Below are 24,289 nucleotides of genomic sequence, written 5' to 3'. Positions count from 1 at the left end.
GTGCATGAAAGCCACTTAATTATTAGTCATTTCCATTAAGAACATTCTGTTACATTTTAAAAGCCACTGTATAGGGACCAAAATATTCAATAAAGCCTACCTAAAAAGTTATTTATAATAACTATTGAATCAAGTTTTCATAATAGCTGAGAATATAAGAAGGAATCAGGTGATGAAAACCTCTGTCCAATTTTATCATGTACCAATTATCAGCTAGTTATAGGTACAGATTGCCTAGGAAAAACTCAAAGTGTGAGTTTAAAACCTACGTTTCAGACTCTACAGCTGATCTTGGCAAAATACCTCAAAATTTAAACTAAGTTTATTAAATTAGAAATTATAAAGTAAGAATCTTCCAGAGAATAAATTTTACTCTTGAGCAGTACTGGCAAATGCAATCTTTCTAGCTCAGAGTTGCTACTTTTAATTATGTAAGAAAGTAAATCATTTAGCTTATTCATTCATTCGTTTCATTCATTCATGCTCTCATTTGACAGATATTATTGAAGACCTACTATGCTCCAAGTACTTGTCTAAGTGCTGAGATACATCAGGAAACAAAACAAAGTTCTGCTCTCAGGACTTTACATTAAAAGGAAAATGTTGCTGGGTGGAACTATATTATTAAGGAAGAGACATTGTAGCCCTCAAGATTTACACATATATGTGTACATGTGTATTTATATCTATAATATATTTTGTGTATAAGCTAGCATCAAATAGTAAAAGCCACAGTTTATTCTGAGGAGTAGGGGAACCTACTGTGGAAATATCAGTGATAATTATACTATGAAATTTTACAAAATGAAATGCACAAACAGATTAGTAGGGTTCTTTGATTGAGAGTGTCAAAAACTGACTCTGGCTTTCTTATTTCAAAATGATGGATTATTAGAGGGGCCTGAGACGCCCCAATGAATTGAAAAAACAGGTGAGGAACAAACTTGAAACCTTGGTAGTTCTGAGAATCTATGTAGTAAGAATTAACCACCTCTTACCTAGAGGAGCTAGGAAAGACACACCTTTTATCTTCAAAATATTTTTGGTACTGTAGGAGACCCTGAAAGATGAAGAAACCATGCTAATGCAGTGTACTGAGTAATAAATCACAGTAAACACAGGATTCTATGAAAAAACAAGGCAGTCAGACTTAGCCCATTTTAGGGATTTGTAAATATTTTCTTAATGGAGAAACCCTCTGAGCTGAGCCTCAAAGAATAAGAAGTTTAACACAGAAGAAGAAACCAGGAAGGAAAAATCCAAGCAAGAGTTAAAAGCTTGAAGAAGCATAGAAGGGTTAAATAGCATAGTGTGTGCCCAGTGAACTAAAATCAGCTCAGTATTATTGAGGCATAAAATTTGAGAAAAGGGAGGCAACAAGAACCAAGAGGCAGTAACCCTGAAAATTATCTGGGATTTCAATTATTTTTCCACTATTAAATGGGGAAACTAATACAGCTTTTCAGGAAAGGAAGTGTCAAGATTAGATCTTCCGCATAAATAGATCATTTTGGCTAGAGTGTAAAGCTGGAATTGAATAGTGAAAAGAACCAATGAGCAGCTATAAGGCTTTTTCTATGTTCTATCAAGAGATAATGAGCGAGAGGACTAGGGTTAAAGCAGGAAGAAGGAGGGAAGATTCTAAAATTGATGAGGCAGTAAAATAGGTAGATCTTAGTGTTTAAATGGACGAGATGGATTGAAGAAGTCAAGAATGATTCTTTGGCTTCTGGTTTGGATCACTAGTAAATAGTGGTGGCAGACACAGTGAGTAGGCATCAGAAGGAACAGTAGACTCAAGGAGGAGAGGAATAATTTAGCGGGAACATTGGTGATTCACAGTGTGCTAGTATGCTACATTGGGTGACAAAATGTGATCCTTAACATTCAAGAAATTTTGAATCAACTAGGGGTAAACCCAATGTAGAATGTACTGACTTGACACTGATCAAGATTTGGGCCTCTGTCCTTTAGGGAAGGCTTCATATAGTTTATGGAATTACATATTTGAGGAAATTATAAGGAGAGAAATTAAAGACCACTATTTGGTAAGTAAGGTTATCTTCTTAATTAGAGAATAAAAACCTATATATTGGGGCCGAAACTGAACAGTGTGTTGAGGGATAAGCAGGACAAATGGGTAAGAAAAACTTTTGTTTTGGGATGACACTGTAAGTCTGACACTTTCCGAAAAGGGGGAAATGGAAAAATTATGCTTTTTGCCATTCAAATTAAATTCAATCCTTTGGGCTCATATGTTCTAGGTATACTAGGAAATTTAAGATATGCTATGTGAGTTAATTCTTACGATGCTAGTATATCTAATCACTTACTGAAGAAACCATGATTCAAGGAGGATAGGTGACTTAGACATGACCTCAGCGTTCACGAGGGTAGAGCTGACACTTGAATGTGCATCTTCAAAGTCAGTGCTTCATCCTGGGCTACTCCACCTGTTACAGTGCAGGGCCTTTCGCTCTTCCCTAAGGGATGGCGTGCATTATGGACCTAAGGTGTTAGATTTGCCTGGTCTGTTTCATCAGCCGAAGACTCTGAACCCTAGTGTCCATGGACTTACCTCAATTCTTGCTTCATTTCCAAGAGAAGGGACGGACCTTATGAAGGGAATAAGTGTTAAGGTTTGGCAGAGGGATTTAGGCAATTCATACATCATTGATTTTCCCTCAGCATTTTGCTTGGCATCCCCAACCTATGGTTCAAAAGTCCCACACGGGCCTTAATCACTTACTGTCACTTTGCTTGTCCAATGTGTCAACACCTCCCAGAATCCAGACCTTCTCTTTTCCTTCAGTATACTCATGAAAAGGCAGTACTACCTATTAGAAATGCATATGATCTTCAACAGTATATATGTGATACTCTAGTGTAGAGATTTCCTTTTTATTACTTTGCAGAAATCAATTACAATATGAATTAGCATGTGTGGGAAACCCAAGAAGGAACATGTAACATTTCCACTTACTTTTTCTAAATTGAAATTTACCTTCTATAATTATCGTAGGAAAAGATTAGAAGAGTCACATAAAAGATAATAAAATGTTTTTATGGCAAGTTTTAAGTGCGTTAGGGCCAGGCCAATCTGTGAGTGTGCCTATTGCTCCCAACCACAGCCACTAATGTGGAGTCTTTAAAAGTCTTTTAAAAGTGTAATTGTTTCTATTTCTAGTATTACTCAATTCCTAAGGAAAGTAAAAGCAAATAAAATATAATGTGTTTTAAAGAGTTGGTGAAGTTCATGGGGAATTCCCTGGTGGTCCAATGGTTAGGACTCCACGCTGTCACTTCCAAGGGCCTGGGTTCAATCCCTGGTCTGGGAACTAAGATCCCACAAGTCACGCAGAGCGCCCCCCCCCCAAAAAAAAGAGTTGGTGAAGTTCAGAAGAAAAATAAAACATCATGCTCAAAATGAAACATTTTAAATATAAGTTACACAAAACACCTCAAATCTTATTCATATAAATTGGCATATTTAACGTGGTAACTTAACTAAACAAAATATCAGATCAATATTTTGTTTAAAAAAGGTAAAGTTCACAGCTGCCAAGTTTACAACTTTGAAAATCTCCATGAAGTATTGAATCTATTAAATAGAAACAAAAAATGACTGTCACTTTCAATTATTTGAATAATGGAACTGACATGCCTAAAAGATTTATAAATATATTTTAGAATCTCGTATTTTAAAGGAGTCCTTCTTTGAAATTCAGTCTAACAGTTATTGAGCACATATATTTGTCCGACATTATCTGAGAGCAATACAGTGAGGAATATGGGTTTCTATGTTTTGGGTATTTCCAACTTAATGGAGTGAAAAACTGTAAACAACTATTATATAATGAACCATTTGGAGCATGGTAAATAGAAATATAAATAGAACTACATGTCATCATATTAAATATATGTATAAATAGAATTAATTCTGGTGCATTGGGGGAATATAGGGTGGTTTATAGAAGAGATGGTTTTTGCATTGAGCTTTAAGAATGACAAGAATAAAGAGGTGAGAGAAAAAACTTACAAGATAAACAATATGCTTATCAACAAATTGGGATTGTTGCTTTTTTGTTATTTGGTGAGAATAATGCAAAATGCCTGTATTCACTTTGTGCCTTCTCATAGACACAGGAAGTCACATTCATCCATTCATTGATTCAACAAATATTTACTGAGTACTTACTAAATCCCAGTAAAACTGAACTGTGACATATAAAAGAAAGAAAGATTAGAGATGCAACCATGGAAGGCAGAGGAAGATAGGGTGATAACAATGCTAAGTCTCAGGAGGTCAAACAAGCTAAGGATTCCAAAGTTACTGTTTGATTTGCTACCAGAATTTGACAGGAACAAAATCAGTCAATTGGTGGTGCCAGAAGCAAGCCTGCAGTGGATGGAGCTGTAAATGGGAAGTGAGAAGGTTACGAACATAGACAATGCTTTCAAGAAAATTGACAGTAAGATACAGGAAATAAGGGGAAAAAAAATCAACCAAAACCCACAGGGCTGACAGTAGATCCTCAGGAAATCCTATCTAAGTTGATAAACTACAAACGGATAAAATGAGCTTACCTTTCGGAATGGCTTGTTAATCTGAACACGAGGGTCGTATATGAGTTAGCTTTCTGCGAGTGCTTCGTGTTGAGGCTGTATTTTTAAGTGTCTGAGACGTAAAACCACATGTGTTGGGAACTCCATCTGCCCTGCACTGAGAGTTTCTAAATCAGTGTAATAAAGACAACGAAGAGCCAAGCCTGCATTGAAATGGGATGGAGTGCAATTGGTAAAAGTACATTGTTTGTAAATAATATAATTACAGGAAGTTTCAATCCATGAGTAAAAGTCCCTATTAGTTGCAATTAAAGAATATGTGCCTCATTCAAGAGGACTTTTAAGCAAATGCATATTAAAGATTCTTTTATTTATCTATTTTCTATTCGGGTAGCTTGTTTTATATACCTGAAGGAAGTCACATAACCCTTTGTATATACTACTTTGCTATTTTATCATTTTTGTGAGGAACAACTTTAGGCATAAATCACTCTAAAATAAATAAAAGTAGATGATGTCCAGTTTCTATTGAATGGTACCCTCAAATTGGGGCCATTCTTATTCTTGGGAAGTACTTGTGTACGCATACTTCAGCACCCAGGATAGAACCTGCTTCTTAGAAACCCTGAGTGTTGATTTTGGACAACGCAATCTGATCTCTCTGTACCTACAGGTCTTATAAGACTTCCAGTTTACGTGCACTCAATTGGCAGCATGTTTTTTCTTCAGTATTACGTGGCTCACTCATGCCTCCTCACCTGAATTTTAAGTTACTTGAATAAATCAGGGTCAGGATCACTACTGGAAAAAAAAGGCACATTCAAAATAGTATTCAGCTTTATCTATGAAGGGGCCACTTGTAAAAGACAAGGAATATACAACCTGTGGCTAGTAGTGGTTTAGCCATTAATACCTGAAGAGGGAAGGGGGGCAGCTGTTACTAGGGCCTAGAAGGAGGGAGCCCTGGAGTTTTCACAGTAATAGAAGCAGTGAGTTTTGGTTGAAGAAGACAGCCAAACCCACATGATTTCCATGGGTGGAAACCAACAAAATAAATACCATGCACCAACTTTTTTCTCTTTATTTGATTTGCCTGGTTTCATATTGGCCACACTTAAAAAAAACTCAGACACCATGGGAATGTTCTTATTATTCAAATGAAAAGTTTGTGGCCCCAGAAGAGGAGCACACAAAGTCTCATCTGCTACCATTTCACTGTAGAGTGATATTAGCCCAGTTATATACCTGTCTGAAATTTACAGCCAATATTTGTGTTTTTCATATAAGGTTTGGGGGAAAATGGCCCCATTAAGAAAAGAAGTAACTTATCATATGGCCTTAATTGGTAATCATAGCTCCTTTCCTGGACTATTCTTTCCTGTTTCCATTTACCTTCAGTCAGCATTTTGACTAGATAGGTTATTTACCTGGTGCATCAAACCAAAACTTTATTCTTGCCAAATCTTATTCCTTTGCTTCCTCTTCTTAATTAGGTTGCTACCATTTTAGTTTTCCATTGAAATGGAAATTGGCATGTAGAAATGTGGAATTGGAAAATGAGATGGAATTAGACAGAAGGGTATTGTGAATCTGCTAAATTCCAAATATCTTCTTCCTTTTCCTTCTTTATATAGTAAAGGCACATTTTCTTCCTGGCAGATGATATGAATCATTGACCCAGCACAGTGACTATGTTTTCTGTCGGTTTATTTTTCCAGTCACACTGAGCCCAAAATGGTCAGGGAAAGCTTTCAGCTTCTCATTCAGAGGAACAGAATTGTGACTATTTTCCTTGTTGGAGGCAATCCTCCCTTAGGTATTAGGACTTCTACGCCCACCAAGCCCATTATCATGAGGATAAGAAACAGAATGTTGTGTCCAGTGGATTACTGATGTGATAGTGAAAGAGAACACTACACTTCCACCCCTTAGCTCCTAGATCTGTGCTTCCTGGTTGTGCAGGAGGACACAGAGCCTCCTCTGCTATGGATGTACTCTGGTGGACATTAAGTAGGACACTAATATCTGGAGGATAACATCCCAACTTCAAGGATGTTGTCAAAAAAATAGTGCCTAAATCGAGGTAGAGCAGACTATTTTACTCTTCTATCAAGCCCGGCTAGCGGGGAGCATGATGAAATCAGTGAATGCCATTCTGAGTCCATTGCCTTCCTTTTGCTAGAAAATATTTGCTGTTTGGAGGTGACATAGTGTGGGTTATTGCGGTAATGGATAAGTTATTCTGTAAGTCCATGAACAGCAGTGCTGAGAGGGCTACAGGCAGCAAAGACATATCCATATCTAGAATATGTATCGATTTCTGTTATGGCAAAATTCTACCCTTTCTTGATGGAAGAGTTACCATGTAATCCACCTGTCACCAGGTAGTCCACTGGGCCTGCTGGGAAATAATGCCATGTCAAGGGTTTAGTAATGATCACTATCATTGGCAGCCAGAGACAAACTGGCATGCATTCGGCGGTCATACTGTCCATCTGGTCATTGAGAGCCTCCTCTGCTATGGATGTGCTCTGGTGGACCTTAAGCAGGACACTAATATCTTCAAATTTTTTACATTTTTACCCCTCCTGACAAGTCCATGCACTTATTTTCCTTAGACTTCCTGTCACTAGTTCTGTAATTTTACTTTTCTGTATCCCTGATCAGGTGGCCATTTATCAGTTACTATGCATGAGTCTGGATGGACCTATGCTGCAAGCCAAGTCTCCTTCCGCAAGAAGTAGAGAACTAAATATCTTGTTTAATAGTCTTCCAACTGGGAGGATTTAGGTTTATTATAGTCTTTTTATGCCACTCCTGGGTAAGATTATAGTGCAGAGCCTGTCCAGTTCCAGTGTGTTCAGTACATCACACAAACCTGCCCATAATCCAGGCCTACATTTACTCCTCCTCTGCCAGCTTATGTCAGGGTGTCAGAGGCATAGGCATCCTGAGGCATAGATGTGAAATGAAGAAGAAAGGATAAAGCAGAGGATGCAATACGATGGGCAGCTCACTTATACGTTCTAGTCCGGTTCCATATAAACCACTTCTATCTTAGAGTGGAATATAGCTGTATGTGTTTAGTTTTATGGTCAGTGAATCAGATAAGAGTCAGTTCATGATGGACAGTTTGGGTTGCATAGTCACTTGGTATCCCATGGTCAGGCTAATTATTTCTACCATAGCTCAGTAGAGAGCTGCTTTTGAATTGGGGAATACTTATCGGCACAGGAGAAAATGGCCTTTCCCTAAAGCTTGTAATGCCTGTGCTCTGATTGTCATATGGTGATTGCCAGAAGCTTCACACAACATCTCTGTTTGGGAAGGACACTTGGATTACCATCGTATCTGCTGGGTCACAGGGTGAAGATGGTAGGAAAGATTGGACCATGGCCTTGATCTGCTGCACAGCCCTCTCCTGCTCAGGTTCTTCTCAGAACTGGCAGTTTTAGAGGTTACCTGGGAATAAAACAGGTCAGCACATGTGAATGTAGTTTACGGTGTTCTTCAAAATCCAGAGTACAGGCCCTCTTTACTTTTAAATAAATATAATCCCAACAAATTTTCTCTACTTTTTAATAGATATCCCAGTGTATCCCAGGCTACTACATCTCTAACCTTTTCCCTAGGGATGCAGACTCTTAAAATTTACAGGAATTAATCTTTCACTCTGCCTTTATGCAGAGAAGGTCTAGCTCCCTTGTATAGAGGTTGCCTCAGTCAGCAAGAAGACTTGTGGAAATTTTGAGGTTCAAAACCTTCAGCCGATATTCCACTGTAAAATGTGTTATTTATGAGACTGGTCCAGAAAGCAGTAAGTGTACTGCACACATCTACCCAAGCATCCTTAGCCTATTTGTCAGGCTCCCAATACTTCTCTACCAATATTGCTGTCTTAGCTTTAAAACACAAGTGAAGTTGAGACCCTAATTTGTGTTGCTCCTCTGCAACACTTTCTGTGTTCTCTCGGACCTCAGCCACATCTGCCCTTCAACTACAGAAGAGAGGGACTCCAAAGTTGCCATGGTGACCTTTTGTGTTTTCCTAATTTAGTTGTCATGATTTCAATTTCTGTTTATTCCTATGTAATCCCTCTGAGGTCTCGTAAGAACTTCACTTATAATCTTTATCGTTGCCATTTTTGTAACAACTGAGTGTGTCACAATCACTTGTCCTCCAAACACTTTTCCTCTCTAGCTGCATTTTATTCTGTGTCATCACCAGTGACAATTGATTATTCATGATTCCATCCCTTGCTATGGATTATCTATGCTCCCAATTCCCCCCAGAAAGGTTATTATTGCATCAAAGATCTCCAACCTAATCTCAAAATCTAATTTTGAAATCTAATTTTATTTACAAAAAGATAATTTACAGAGGTGAAGGTGCAGGGGATCCATAAATGACAGAACTATAATCTAGACTAGTAGCAGCCAGACAATGTGCACCCCTATGATGATAGAAGTGAGCCATTATCAGATACAAAAAGAGAACGTTGTGTAGATGAGGCTGCATTGATAGGAGTAGTGAAATCATTTAAAGCACACAACAAGCCTCAGGTGACATTTCAGGACAGAGCCAAGGGAATACATACTCTGACTTTACTCTCCTTCTAATCTCTTGCCAAGGTACCCTAGTGACCATGCTCTAGAGAGCATGGGAGCCCTTTTGATATAGTTCATACAGGTTAATTTCCTGGGCCAGAAATCAGGTGTAGAAAAGTGGATAGTGGATCTGGGGTCACATGAAAGATATCCAGTATATTTTTTAAATTTTATTTCCTTAGAGCTTAGAATAGTTTAACGAATCTAGTAGGTATTCCACTTGTTTGATGATGAGAGGATGGAAATATGATTGAATGAAGATACGAATGAAGAGCAACACGAATATGGTTTTATGCCATGTTTCAGTCTTCAATTACTGTTCTCATTCTTTTTACTCTGATAGTGCTTTCATCTCCTCTGTTCACATTGTTGACAATCCATGAAATCCTGACTTCACTGCTTTATTCTTTCCTTCCTTTGCATCTTCTTTTCTTGGGATTAAAAGGGTAGCTCAGAAATAAAGAATTCTTCACGAAGTTGATAAAATCCACTACACTGTATAGAAAATATTTATGTACAATAAAGATTTCAAGGACAGATGTTTGTGGGTCACTGAACCCACATCTACAGTTGTTTTCAAATAACACTCGTTTATTCTAGAGGAACTTCTGCATTCTCACATCGCCCACTGGTGGTCACCAGATGGAGAAAGGCTTGCCTTCCTGATGATAAATGATTCCTTGGTGCCTAACATGGTTATCCCCCGGTTTACTGGAGCTTTGTATCCCAAAGGAAAGAAGTATCCATATCCTAAGGTAAGTAATGTGGAAATGCTGTTTGTCCCCCCTCTCTGTGTGCCAGTGACTTGATTGATAGTATTCTCGGTTCATGAACAAGTTGTCTTTGGAGAATAAAATAAGCCCCCTTACCAGTCGACAGAGTCATCATTTTAAGAGCTTGCAGTGGTCTGTGCGCAGTGCTTGTGTATGAACAGCTAAAGATGATTCAAGGGTGCAGGAACTTCTGCTGTATTTCTTTCACTTTGATGCTCTCATTCTTTATCCCTCACCTTCCTAGTTGAAAAGAGGGTGAGAAAACATAAGAAACAGCATTGATCCCAGGGCAAAAGTTTCTCCAAGGTATATTCTGTGAGCTGTTAATAGCTATTATTACAGGAGCAAAAAGTGCCACAGTCAAATAAGTTGGGAATTCTCAGTTTAAAAAAAAAAATCTAGCTTTTATTCAGATGATTTCTTAGAGCACTTAATATACTGCTTGGTAATGTGTATTATAAATCTCCTATAAAAAGTAGACTGAGCATAAAGAATCTCTAGTAAGGAATAGACTAAGCATAAAGAATCTCAATAAAAAATAGACTAAACATAAAGAATCACCAATAAAGAATAGACTAAGCAGAGAGAATTTATTAGTATTAATATTAGCACCAGTATTATTTTGGCAGAGCATACTCTGGAACATACTTTATCAAATGCTGGGGTAGAACCATAGCCAGGCATAGCTGGAATAGATGGAATTGTTTTATTGAGTGAAGCGAATATGGAAACCCTGCCCAGATAGCAAAACTATTTTTAAGTGTTGGGTGAGGCCTCTGAAAGCAGGCTGTGGAAACATCTGGAGTGTATTGGTTTTTCTCTTATATGTCATCGTTAATTATTTAAGGTCTCTTGCTTTAAAGTTTATTTTCCCCATGTTTACAAAACAAAAAAAGTGAGCCCCCCCCAAGCATTAATCATGTAAGGATGTCTTATAGAAAACTTTTAAAATTCAAGTTTATACATTTTAGCTCTTAATGAGGTAAGAGAAGGCTGCTGATTTCATTTAGAAGTCTTTATTAAGCCATTTCTTTAGTGAGTTGTACCTTGTGTTTCCAAAGTACAATAGGTTTTATACCTTTAAGTTTGTGCAGTACCTTAACTGGGCAGAGTACTGGAAAAATTACCCATCACGTGTATTTTTCTACTCCTGCAATGAAGGCGTGGTCGGGGGGGATGACTTTCCTCATTTTCCGATCATCCACAAGACTCAAGTTATCCAAGGTGGGGACAGGAGGAAGGAAAGTAGAGAATACGGAGAGTCAGGGCTGCGAAGCCTGTTTTCTCAGGGAGATTCTGTGCTGTCTTTCTCCCCATCCTATCTTCCTTCCAATAGGTTGTAGTAACAGAGTGACTGATTGACAGCTACGGAAGACAGCAGGTTTGAGAGGAATCAGATTCCATGATTTTGAAATATTATTTTTATGGTCTTCTCTGGACATAGATCTGAAAACACGTATACTCAGTGCTCTTCAGGAAAAAATGGCAATTTGACCTAACAACAAAATAATTATATTTCCCAAGACATTTGTATGGTACTCCAAGAAAAGTACTTATGTCTTCTCCAATTGTAGATTTAGCCATGTTTTATGTATGACAGTTTGTGCGGGTACAGCATACCTGTACCTGTTTTTTTTTCCCAGAGAAAATATTAAAAGATTTTTGAAATATATTCTCACCCCATTTGATTTACTTATAATAATGAAAGTTCAGCTGACAATGTAAATACAAAATGAAGAATGGGTCCATACTGTGAAAAGCACATGTCAATAGGCAAGACAGTCACTCAGAGCTGTTCAGTGTGTACATTGCACAAAGGGAATAAAATCAACCCCAGGGAGGGGACCACTTTCTGTAATTCATTTTCCAAGAGGAGTGGGGATTTTAGGATTCACACAGAAGAGCCATATGTAATAGCTGCATCTTCGAGTTGCCTTCTCAGTTACAGACTCTTGGTGCTTGAACTTGTACACTCCTAGGCCTTATAATTTTATCACGACTGAGGCAAACAAATGGACATTCAGAAACATCTGAGAAAATCTAAATAAGTCAGCAGTAAGTCAGAAGATACTGGGTTGACAAACCTAGACAATTTGTTTTTATTTAATAAGTTATTATTTAATTAATTAATATTTCTTAATAGTAAAGCTAGGCATAAAATAATATTAATGTTTGTTTATTAAATGGGTAAATCATGTGTGCTAATAATATGCTATATATTTTCAGGGAGACTTTTCACTTTTTTTCTACATTCGGCCGTCTTCACAAGTGCCTCTGTTTTACAGTTGGGCCAACTAAGCTTCTAAAAGGCTAAGTCCTTTTATAAAAGTCATAGTTATTTAGAGAACAGAGAAATAACTCAAATTTATTGATTCTGTCTCTCTCTCTCTCTTTCTCTCTAAAACTACCAGAGGTTAACTTGTATCTCAGAAGATGTAGCTGGAATCAAAATATCTCGTCAAGTTAACAAATAGATGTGGAGCTCTCTTTGCTCCATTAACTACAAATGACTCAGCTCTGTATGAGTAACATTCTTAGCCTGTATATTTAATAAATGATGTATCTAATGCATGATGTATGTAATACATAATGAAGGTCCTGAGTGTGTATTAATGACTACCATTGAGAAGTATTAAAAATAAAGACAAATATTATGGTGGCCAAAGAGAAAGAATCCCAAGTCCTCAGGTGGCTGTCAGTAGAAATATCTGCCCAGGTACTTAAGACAACAGGACTCAAAGAAACTAGGTCTGGGTTTTCATCCTTGTTCTCAGAATAAATTTAAGAATAATTTTGGGTCTATTACTTGAATTTTCAAAGTCTCATTATTTTCTACTCTGGTTTAAAAAAAAATGTTTGTTAGTTTTTCCACTAACAAATGTGTTATTTTGATTTGTTCTTACTTATGCAATAAACTTTCAAAAAAGTGGTGCTTTAGACATAGAAGTAATGCATAGAGTTCACACTAAATTGTGCTTCAAATTAAACTAGATTAAAACGAGTGCAGCAAATACCCAATGTGGTCAGGTTTACTAATGAAATACTTACACTAAACAAATATATTTGTATTTTGCTTAATTCAGCATAATTCAGAATTCATAAAATACCCTGTCGTTAGGAATTCAGCACAAAAAAGATGCACAGTTCTATCTCAGCAACTCAGGTTAATCTTCTTAGTTAAAACATTATCTCGTTTAATGATTGTTTGGTTTCCAGCAAAATAAGGTTAAGTATTATTGAGGCTTGTGTTTCAGAATCACAGAGGAAGGATTCTATGGGTTTGCAGTCTTTGTAGCAAATTAGACTGTTAAAAAGCGAATAGATGAACTCCTCTAATTTGCAACTATTGAAACAATTCAAATATTAAAAGGTACAAATGAACTTGCAATGTGCACTTAATTTCAAAACTCCAAGGAAAGAAATCAAATTGAGATTATAGAATGCTAGACAGCTGAATTTTGGAAACAGCTTAATGTTTGGTTTTTGTCTAAAACTGACCATAGGTGTACACAACTTTTTTTTAGATGTTTTCATTTCTTTACTTTCTTTCAGTTCCAGTAATTTCATACAGATTCAGAGGGAGATAACAAACTTGCATTGCCTTTGAACCAAACGGATGTTAAGTGGTTATGTTTTCATTTATCAGTGATCCTCTTGTTTAATGGTGGCTCCAAACTTTTCTTTTATTTGAATCTGAAAGTATTTTAAATTCATATAATAAATTAGTTGGCATTTTTCATAAATGCTTTGTTATAGTAATGGCTTTCTAACTTTATCTTGTACTTGAATCATGGACTTTTAGACTCATGGTGTGTGCACAACTTTTAATTTGTTTTCATGTGAAAGCTAATTGGGATACCAGTGATCCTGTACAGTCCTATAGACCTGAAAAAAACTGCCTTAATATGTGGTAACAGCTGTGTATATCTTTGACAAAGTATGTCATAAAATTAGGCATCACTGATAAGAATTCATAAAAATTGATCAAATTTAATTTAATTTCTCTTTTTCTTTAATCAGTTTTTTGAAAGATAAAAAATATGAACACAGTTTTTCACTCACTAGAAAAATCAGTCTAACCATTATTTTTAATTCATGAGTTAATTAATTATGTAATTAAGTATATACTATTTTTTGGCACTTTTGAAAATCATCTTTTTTGTTAGTCCATATGACAAAAGTATGAGATGGTTTTTTCCACTGAAAGGGAATCTACTTTGGCTCAAAACTTCTGACTGTGACATATTCTCAGAGAAATGTCTCATTTTTGAGAATCAAATAAAATAATACTTGAGGATCTTTAACATCCTGTCCATGGTCCATATCCAATAAATAACAGTCAAAATTGAACCCAGATTTCTCTGATTCATAGATTAAACTGAACCAGTTCTCAAAATGTTGCCCTTTTACCAGCAATATCAGCCTCATCTGGGAAATTATTAGAAATGCGAATTCTCATGTCCCATCTAGACATTAAAAATGCTGGAGGTAGGCCTCAGTGGTCAGTGGTTTAATCAGCTTTCCAGGTCCTCTGGATGATTTTCATGCAAGTTCACCTTTAATAACTGCTGAGCGGTAGTATATATCTATATATAGATATATGCACATATATCAGTGTTTTAGCAAGATTTGCATACTAATTATAATCATCTGGAAATCCTGTTACAGCACAGATTTTTAGGTCCATACCCAAAGATTCTGATTCTGGGTCTGAATATAGGTCCGTCCGTTTGGGGCCCATGAATTTGTGTTTCTATGGTTCTAATTGATGCTGCTGGTTTAAAAAAAGCACTTTGAATGACACTACTAAATACTCTGCCCCAGCTCTAAATTTTAACATACTTGATCAAGCTAGAGAAATGGTTAGACTCAAAAAATACAGAGAAAGACCAATACCTTCAGGGAGAAACATGGCAATTGAATTGAAACAAAAGTGATGTGAAAGGGACCTCCTAAATGAGGTAGAAGGTTAAATTGCCCAAGACAGATGAACCCAAGCACTGGAGGGTTTTAGAGCAATAAAAAGCTTTACAAAATTTGACACCTGAGCCTTCTCTGTGAGGCAGGCTCATAGCTTATCTTCCAGGAAGCCCTTTATCATATGAACCATTTTCATAATCTCTCTTTATAGTCACTGCATTTCTGAAATGAAAGCCTTTCTGGACTCCTTTCTTTGGATCAAACTTCTGATGTGTGTGATACGCTCCCACAGATGTGCTAGTCAGTTTTTTAATGAAGACTTTATTTTTTAAGAGCAGTTTAAGATTCATAGCAAACTTGAGGGGAAGGAAGATATTTGTGCCATATACCCCCAGCTCCCACTTAGCATCCCCCATCAGAGCTGTGTGTTTGATGTAATTGCTGAAGCTCCATTGACACATCATAATCACCCAAAGTACAGAGTTTACATTCCAGTTCAATCTTGTTGTCGTGCGTTATGGTTTTGGACGTTTGTGTAATGAAAAATACAGAGCATTTGTCACTGCTCTACAAATCCTGTTACTTCGTCTATTCATCCCTCCTCCCTCCCCTCCATGTTCGTTATTTTTAATAACTTAACAAAACATTCTTGAGGAGCGATGACTGATTACTGGTGGGATGCATTACGTTGTTTCTGCTCCTGATTGAACTCTGGGTTTTGTCAGTACCAGTTCCTTGAACATGAATCTTTCTTTGGTATCTTTAAATCAGTGTTATCACTCCCTTTAGATTTGTGTCAAGTCTTTTAATTCAACTCACTTTTAATTTCCTTGTCCTTCTCTGTATATCTCACATGGTCTTCTCTTCACAAAGCAGCTACACCCCAATGATACTGGTGTATTGTTTAGAAACACATTGAGCCACAAGTAGCCAATGGATTCTGTTATTTATTCTGTTTATGTGAATGTTTATTCACATAAACATTCTTTCATTCATTCATCCTACCTGCTTGAGCTATATTGGCGTAAGTTCCCATTTCTGCTCCCTAAGGGTTCACAGTGTATTTAGAAAAACTTTGAAGGCCATTGCCTAGGAATGAACGGAAGCAAATCTAGAGCAGTTAAGAGCGTCCTGGGGTTAAATACTAGCTCCCTCAGTTACTGGATGTTTCACCCTGCACAATTTGCTAAGCTTCTCCATTTTCATCTAGAAAATGGTTATAAATAGGTCTTAGGACTGTAGTAGGGACATATAATAAGATAATTCATGTGATGCTTTAACACATAGTAGGAGCCAGAAGCATACAAACTGCTATACAGCCTAGTTATTATTTCATAAATTTTGATTTAATAAACTCAAATCACATTTTCTTACCACTGTCTTTCTAGTCTTCATGCCAGGTACACAGTGAGGGCATCCTGCTCCATGGCCCACATCCCAAGGGACATTTATACCTCATTTAGTATTCATTATAATTTAAAAGAAAACCTGTGATGATTAATGCATGGAAGAAATTAGGTGTTGTGGAATTTTAAACATGTGGCACTGGGATTGGGTAGGTTTTCTTTTTCTTTCTTCTTCTTCTTCTTTTTTTTTTTTTAAATTAGCCAAGCTTTCTTCCCTTTGCTTTTCATATCCTATAGTGTGAGCAGCTGCTTTATCTACTAGTTGTTTTGTAAAGCCAGCCTTTCTGGTGTCATTCTAGGGGAAGAACACACAGCATTGCCTAATGAGTAAAGTCATCATGATTTTCTATCACCTTTAATTGTCTGACTAAAATGCTAGAGAAGCAGCAATCTACAAAGACAATTGAAAGCAATCAAGTTGTTGAATTTAAAATCATTTCTACTTCAGAGAAATTAAACTTTTTTCCCCATTCTAACACAAAATTGTAAAAGAATCAAAATACATTTTCTTTTCTCTTTCTGACTTACTCATATATATAGAATGTAAAAAAAAAAAAAAAAATTGGTACTGATGAACCAGTGGCAGGGCAGGAATAAAGACGTAGACAGAGAATGGACTTGAGGACATGGTGTCAGGGGTGGGGGAGGGAAACTGGGGCAAAGTGAGAGTGGCATGGACATATATACACTACCAAATGTAAAATAGATAGCTAGCGGGAAGCAGCAGCATAGCACAGTGAGATTAGCTCGGTGCTTTGCCATGACCTAGAGGGGTGGGATAGGAGGGTGATGCAAGAGGGAGGGGATGGGGGATATATGTATGCATATGGCTGATTCACTTTGTTCTACAACGGAAACTAACACAGTATTGTGAAGCAATTATTCTCCAATAAAGATCTATTAAAAAAATGCATTTTCAAAAAAAAACAAAAAAAAACAAACAAACAAAAAAAATGCATTTTCTTTCTTTCTCAATATATTCTAATAATGTATTTGCATTGCAACTTTCATTTTCTCAAAGGCAGGTCAAGTGAACCCAACAATCAAATTATATGTTGTAAACCTATATGGACCAACTCATACTTTGGAACTCATGCCACCTGATAACTTTAAGTCAAGGTATGTAATTTCAGTTTCACTTTTACCAGAAGATAACTCTTTTAACTCCAATTATCATTTTGTTGCAATTTAGAGAGAGATGTGATCAGCTCAACAAATTCACTTGAAAATAAAACTGAGGTTGCGTCCATTAGTGCAGGAATGAACTCATTCTGGATCTCTTGTTGTTCCCAGGAAGCATTTAGAGTTTTGAGGTCATTACCAGCACCACAAAATGACTAAATATACTAATACCAAGAATTAGCTCTTTGGCAGGAGATGTGACAGAGAGATGGGGACAAAGGATAATTTTCCACTGAATTTTCTTCCTGAAAATAGTCACTCAATGTTTTTAAATGGTCCTCTTTCAAAGAGTATAATCTTCCTAAAATGTGTGTAATTTTCCAACTTTTACCCTGTAACTTGCCAATCAATGATTCCCTAGCTTTGTTTTCCATGCAGAGAAATTTAATGAGATTTTGTTTTGAAATATCCTACATAAGAATCCTGCTTATTTAAGTCTGAGTGGGGAGAAAAGAAACACATTTTATGGGTCAGAAACATAATTTTAATATTAGCAAAATTTCCAATATTTGAACAACTAATCAAATGACCATGTGGATTGTGAAATCCAGAGTGGTCTCAGACTTCAAAGGTGATTCTTTCAAATATTTTAATCCTGTGAAAATTTACAGCAGTCCTGGAGATGGAATAGGCAGCTGATTTAGGAAAATAGTTTTATACTATCTTGAATGGTATAAGGCTAAGCTTAGAGTTTGTTTTGATGACATCAAAAATAATCACAGGGTGACTGATTCAAGTAGAAATTCCATTCAGTGTTCCATTGACATATTTGGGAAAATTTCATCATATTTGGGATTTTCACAGATAGTGCAGCCTTTAGCATGTAGAAATTTTTCCTACTTGAAAAGTTATTAAAAATATATGGAATGCTTACACTGGAAAGGCCCCCATTAATGATCTAATATAAACTGTTCCTATTATTGATGGAAAAGATGGGGCCCAAAGAAAAAGTATGCTTAAGATTAGTTGGTAGCAGAGGTAGAAAGTGAAGTAAAGCTTGTTTCAAGTTATAGAGCATTTCATCTAGGTTGTGATGAAAGATCTTACAGGGTCATTAAAATTGACATATAGAATATAGTACAGTTGACTAAATCAGTTGAAACTTCTACTTCTGAGCTTGGTTTACCAGCCATGAAATATTTGGACACAAATGAAGCAATTATGAAAATTATTAATATTTTATGTGATCCTTAAGGCTTATCTTTTTCTCTGATTTGTTCAGTGCTCTGAATTAACAATAAAGAGCACTAACCTGGAGTGTTTGAGTCACATCTCTACTACCACTTTATTGTGTGACCTTAGATAAGTCACTATACCTCTCTCTAAGCCTGAATACCCTAATCTTAAAATAATAGTTTCTCATTTTTATCAGTTTTTTAAATCTTTGAAATGGAAGTCAATTTTATAATATCCAGGTTTCTTTCTAATAGAAGGTAGTGATTCCTGACCTTGATGCTGTTACCTAAGAGTCTTTCTAATGAGTTCACCAGGTTGGACATAGCAGTGCCATCAAATACAAAGATTCGTAAAGACAGAATCAATGGTCATTATTAGAGTATTAGTTAAGCATATATCTGTTTAATATTTGAGGTACAATGTGATCAAATTAGTCACCCATTGCGAAAAGATATCACATATCTTTAGATGTTGGAAATCCAGTACATAGAATGGTATACTAGATCCCTCTAAGAATGAGGAAGAATCCCGTGAAGAAAAAGTTCTTAACTGTAATTCAGGTATGTTGGTTTAGCAATGAACTTGGTCTACGTTTGGGAGAGTCCTGTAATACCTTATCTGCACAATGTATGTAACATGTTTCCTTTTTCTGCCTCGTAGTTACGTAAGTGCCAGTTGTGGCATGTGAAACCACAATTGGCACTTTTGGCACTTTTGGTGCACCAAAGTGTATGATTTACTCTTTTTGTTGGAAGACTCAAGACCAAAATTTACTTCAGAATGTTTTCTTCAGTATTTCCCAGGAATATTCAGTTTTTATGTTTCCTTACTCATTTGTTCCTGGTGAAAGCTTTAGTCCAATTTCCTATCATCTGCATTTAACCTCTCTGAGCACTGGTATTACTTTGTTGGGCCTACAAACACATGAACATGAACAAAATAGAGCTATCCATGGTGCAAATCAAAGAGTGCTGCATTTATCTGCACATCAAATGGAAATTAAACTCATACTTTTCCTTGATTTTGTTTTAGGATTATCAATATCTATAATATTTAACACTTAGTACTTTAGCCATATGGACATTTGCTAGAAAACTATTGTGCCCTCCCTAGTTAGATAGACATTTGAGATCTAAAAGAGCATAACATTTTCCATAATTTATTGGTCAGGGTCCTGGAAATTTAAAACACTTAAGGAGGGTAATTGAAGTGCAGTTAATTCAGGGACTATTAACAAAGATATGCATGGGATTAAAAGGAAACTCACAAGGGATGGGAAAGCAACACAGAGTCTGCAATAGCAGAAAGCTTTTACTGCCCCAGGACTGAAGGAGCAAGGGGCAGGCTCACTTAGGAAACCTGAAGAGACTTGTAGCTGAAGAACAGAATGGACCAACAGGACCTGTCCACAGGTAGAACAATTAAGTCATTGCCAAACCGGGCCCTAATAGGGAGTGGGTCCTGGGAATAAACACTCTGAACTCTCTCCTCTAAAGCTTTGAGTTCCTCCAGAAGTCTCTCTTGGGCTAGGGAGCCTCGTTGTAGAGTCCAGCCTCTGGAGACCGTGGGGGTGAGTGGTAAGGGGCAAATTCGAGAATAGATTTGGCAAATGGGGAATATTCAACAGACTTGATTTAAGGATAATATTTGCCTGAAAATTTTATCTTTCTTATTACTTTAGGGATGTGTTGGAGATGTCCAGAAGAACGCACAATAATTTCTCTGACGCCATGTGAAAAGTGTTCTGTCTCTGTTTCTAGTTCTGTTTCTGTCCCTGTCTCTTTCTCTCTGCCTTTGTGTGTGTGTGGTGTGTGTCTTTCAATCTCTCTGTCTCTCTCTCTTTCTCCACACACACACACACACACACATGCATACGCATCTATGGTTTACCTAAGTAATACTTGTACTTTTCCTGAAAACCTGCGATATTTTTCTCAAGTGCATTGTAGATTGTGTAACAAATCATGTTTCAACTGTTTGCATCAGTGTATTTTGGACATGGAGTTTACCCTTGGTGACACCTGGGTATCCCCTGTAACTTATTTTCCTTTAGCTGTCTTCCTAATTTTATTTACCACAGTATTCTTAAATCATTCTAAGCTAACACAAATTCTTTTTATTTTTTGAAAATGTTAGCTATATAAATATACAAATTAATAGTTTGTTGCTACCAGTATTAACAGCAATTTTCCCATATTTATTAGTGACAGTATTCCCATAGGTATTGCAAGCCTGTGTACCTTTATTGGAGAATTTAAGTATGAACTTAAAAATACATAGTTAACTTTTAGAGGAAATATTTTTATAATAATGAAACATGCAGATTTAGAGACTTGTCACATTGTTTTGGAGAAGTGGTTATCTCCTGTGTTCATTCATCTCCAGGCTGAAGAATAAAGACAGTGGTTTGTCTTTAGGTTCTCCTCACTCTCTGCCTTTGACATTTTACTTACCAGAAATCTTTCTTTAGTCATCCACCCTTTGTGACACATTGTTCTCATCCTGTTTCATTGATATGATACTGTCATATTGCCCCCGTCATTCTGGGCTTGAACTGCCATGGTTTTTCTTCCTATTTAATTGAAGTATGTCTAGTCTACGTCTCTTATTCTGCCAGTGAATGTCTATACCTTCCAATAAAATCTAATTAATAAATTTATTTGTGTTGATGGAAGTGACCCTTCTTACAAGTAAAGCATGGATATTAACAGAGGTCTTTGGAGGACACTAGCTATGAGTTGGTCATGAATGTCATCACAATACACTTGTGGGCAGAGATCTTGGGTTATCTGGAAGAGAGTGAGCTCAGAGTAACCATATGTGCACAAAGACTGTTGTGAACAAAGAGCAGTGATTGGACAGGAAGCCAGTGAAAACACAGGTGTGACTGCTAATCTACCTGTCTGCTGGAGATGCTATTGCCTCCATTCCACATACCCTTGTGAACAATTAGATCTCTTGTGCCAGACCACCCAGCTAATAGAAAGTCTTTCTTGACTTGAGTGCAATCCCTCTAACCCGCTTGTCTCTGTCTCTGTGGCTCAAGAGGACCAGATCCTCGAGGACTTCCTGGGTAATCCAGAGCCATGGAGACTAGGAACAAGCAGGAAAGCCAGTTATAAGGAAGGGACACTTTTCGCTGGCCACTGGTCATGGGACACCAGATCTAATGTGTTCATGAGATGGAGTTCCAGGAGGACAGCCACATCTGCAGCAGGCAGGCCAAGGAGTGTGGCATTTTCAGGTAAGGGCACTTCCTTATTTCCTCATTCAGAGGAACCCTGAATACTTATAAGCAAACTGAACAAGTCATTATAAATCGTAAGATGTGCACATAGGACCTTGGAACAAAGAAAGAATACAGGTTGTAATTTAGTTAGTAAATATCTTTCCTCCCTTCTTACGTGCCAAGTTCTACTTATCATTCATTTTGGATATTTCCAGCACTTTATTATGGAAATCTCAATGGTTGGAAATTACCCCAATGGACTTTACAAGTTCTATTTTGGGGAGAACTCCTATCCTTATGAATATATGTACTAAGATATCTCACATAAGACTAAATTTTGCTTATGAACATAAGATACTTTATATACAAACACACAAAATCATATTATTTAATCAAAGAGAAATGTAAGTGGTATGATTATAAATAATTTTTGTTTGTTTTTCTTTTTTTTTGAAATTTTGAGCTTTATTTATTTTTTTATACAGCAGGTTCTTATTAGTCATCCATTTTATACACATCAGTGTATACATGTCAATCCCAATCTCCCAATTCATCACACCACCACCCCCACCTCCCTGCTGCTTTCCCCCCTTGGTGTCCATACGTTTGTTCTCTACATCTGTGTCTCAATTTCTGCCCTGCAAACTGGTTCATCTGTACCATTTTTCTAGGTTCCACATATATGCATTAATATACGATATTCGTTTTTCTCTTTCTGACTTACTTCATTTTGTATGACAGTCTCTAGATACATCCACGTCTCTACAAATGACCCAATTTCGTTCCTTTTTATGGCTGAGTAATATTCCATTGTATATATGTACCACATCTTCTTTATCCATTCATCTGTCGATGGGCATTTAGGTTGCTCCCATGACCTGGCTACTGTAAGTAGTGCTGCAATGAATATTGGGGTACATGTGTCTTTTTGAATTACATTTTCCTCTAGGTATATGCCCAGTACTGGGATTGCTGGGTCGTATGGTAATTCTATTTTTAGTTTTTTAAGGAACCTCCATACTGTTCTCCATAGTGGCTGTATCAATTTACATTCCCACCAGCAGTGCAAGAGGGTTCCCTGTTCTCCACACCCTCCCCAGCATTTGTTGTTTGTAGACTTTTCTGATGATGCCCATTCTAACTGGTGTGAGGTGATACCTCATTGTGCTTTTGATTTGCATTTCTCTAATAATTAGTGATGTTGACCAGCTTTTCATGTGCTTCTTGGCCATCTGTATGTCTTCTTTGGAGAAATGTCTATTTAGGTCTTCTGCCCATTTTTGGATTGGGTTGTTTGTTTTTTTAATATTGAGCTGCGTGAGCTGTTTATATATTTTGGAGATTAATCCTTTGTCCGTTGATACATTTGCAAATATTTTCTCCCATTCTGAGGGTTGTCTTTTCGTCTTGTTTATGGTTTCCTTTGCTGTGCAAAAGCTTTGAAGTTTCATTAGGTCCCATTTGTTTATTTTTGTTTTTATTGTCTTTACTCTAGGAGGTGGATCAAAAAAGATCTTGCTGTGATTTATGTCAAAGAGTGTTCTTCCTATATTTTCCTCTAAGAGTTTTATAGTGTTGGGTCTTACATTTAGGTCTCTAATCCATTTTGAATTCATTTTTGCGTATGGTGTTAGGGAGTGTTCTAATTTCATTCTTTTACATGTAGCTGTCCAGTTTTCCCAGCCCCACTTATTGAAGAGACTGTCTTTTCTCCATTGTATATGCTTACCTCCTTTATCATAGATTAGTTGACCATAGGTGCGTGGGTTTATCTCTGGGCTTTCTATCTTGTTGCATCGATCTATATTTCTGTTTTTGTGCCAGTACCATATTGTCCTGATTACTGTAGCTTTGTAGTACAGTCTGAAGTCAGGGAGTCTGATTCCTCCAGCTCTGTTTTTTTCCCTCAAGACTGCTTTGGCTATTCGGGGTCTTTTGTGTCTCCATACAAATTTTAAGATTTTTTGTTCTAGTTCTGTAAAAAATGCCATTGGTAATTGGATAGGGATTGCATTGAATCTGTAGATTGCTTTGGGTAGTATAGTCATTTTCACAATATTGATTCTCCCAATCCAAGAACATGGTATATCTCTCCATCTATTGGTATCATCTTTAATTTCTTTCATCAGTGTCTTATAGTTTTCTGCCTACAAGTCTTTTGTCTCCCTAGGTAGGTTTATTCCTAGGTATTTTATTCTTTTTGTTGCAGTGGTAAATGGGAGTGTTTCCTTAATTTCTCTTTCAGATTTTTCATCATGAGTGTATAGGAATGCAAGAGATTTCTGTGCATTAATTTTGTATCCTGCTACTTTACCAAATTCATTGATTACCTCTAGCAGTTTTCTGGTGGCATGTTTAGGATTCTCCATGTATAGTATCATGTCATCTGCAAACAGTGACAGCTTTACTTCTTCTTTTCCGATTTGGATT

General features: G+C 36.8%; 1 protein-coding gene across 1 annotated transcript in view; it reads left to right on the top strand.

The window, feature by feature from the left end:
• Nucleotides 1-24,289, top strand: part of DPP10 (dipeptidyl peptidase like 10) — a 685,728-nt gene that overhangs the window by 566,464 nt on the left and 94,975 nt on the right. Inside the window, exons 9-10 of the mRNA XM_061199257.1 lie at nt 9,774-9,928; nt 17,294-17,391. Coding sequence (XP_061055240.1) covers nt 9,774-9,928; nt 17,294-17,391 — 253 coding nt within the window. The remainder of the gene's footprint in view (nt 1-9,773; nt 9,929-17,293; nt 17,392-24,289) is intronic.

The sequence above is a fragment of the Eubalaena glacialis genome, chromosome 1 (genome assembly GCF_028564815.1).
Source record: "Eubalaena glacialis isolate mEubGla1 chromosome 1, mEubGla1.1.hap2.+ XY, whole genome shotgun sequence".
Classification (NCBI taxonomy): domain Eukaryota; kingdom Metazoa; phylum Chordata; class Mammalia; order Artiodactyla; family Balaenidae; genus Eubalaena; species Eubalaena glacialis.
This window is presented reverse-complemented; position numbering and strand designations above follow the sequence as displayed.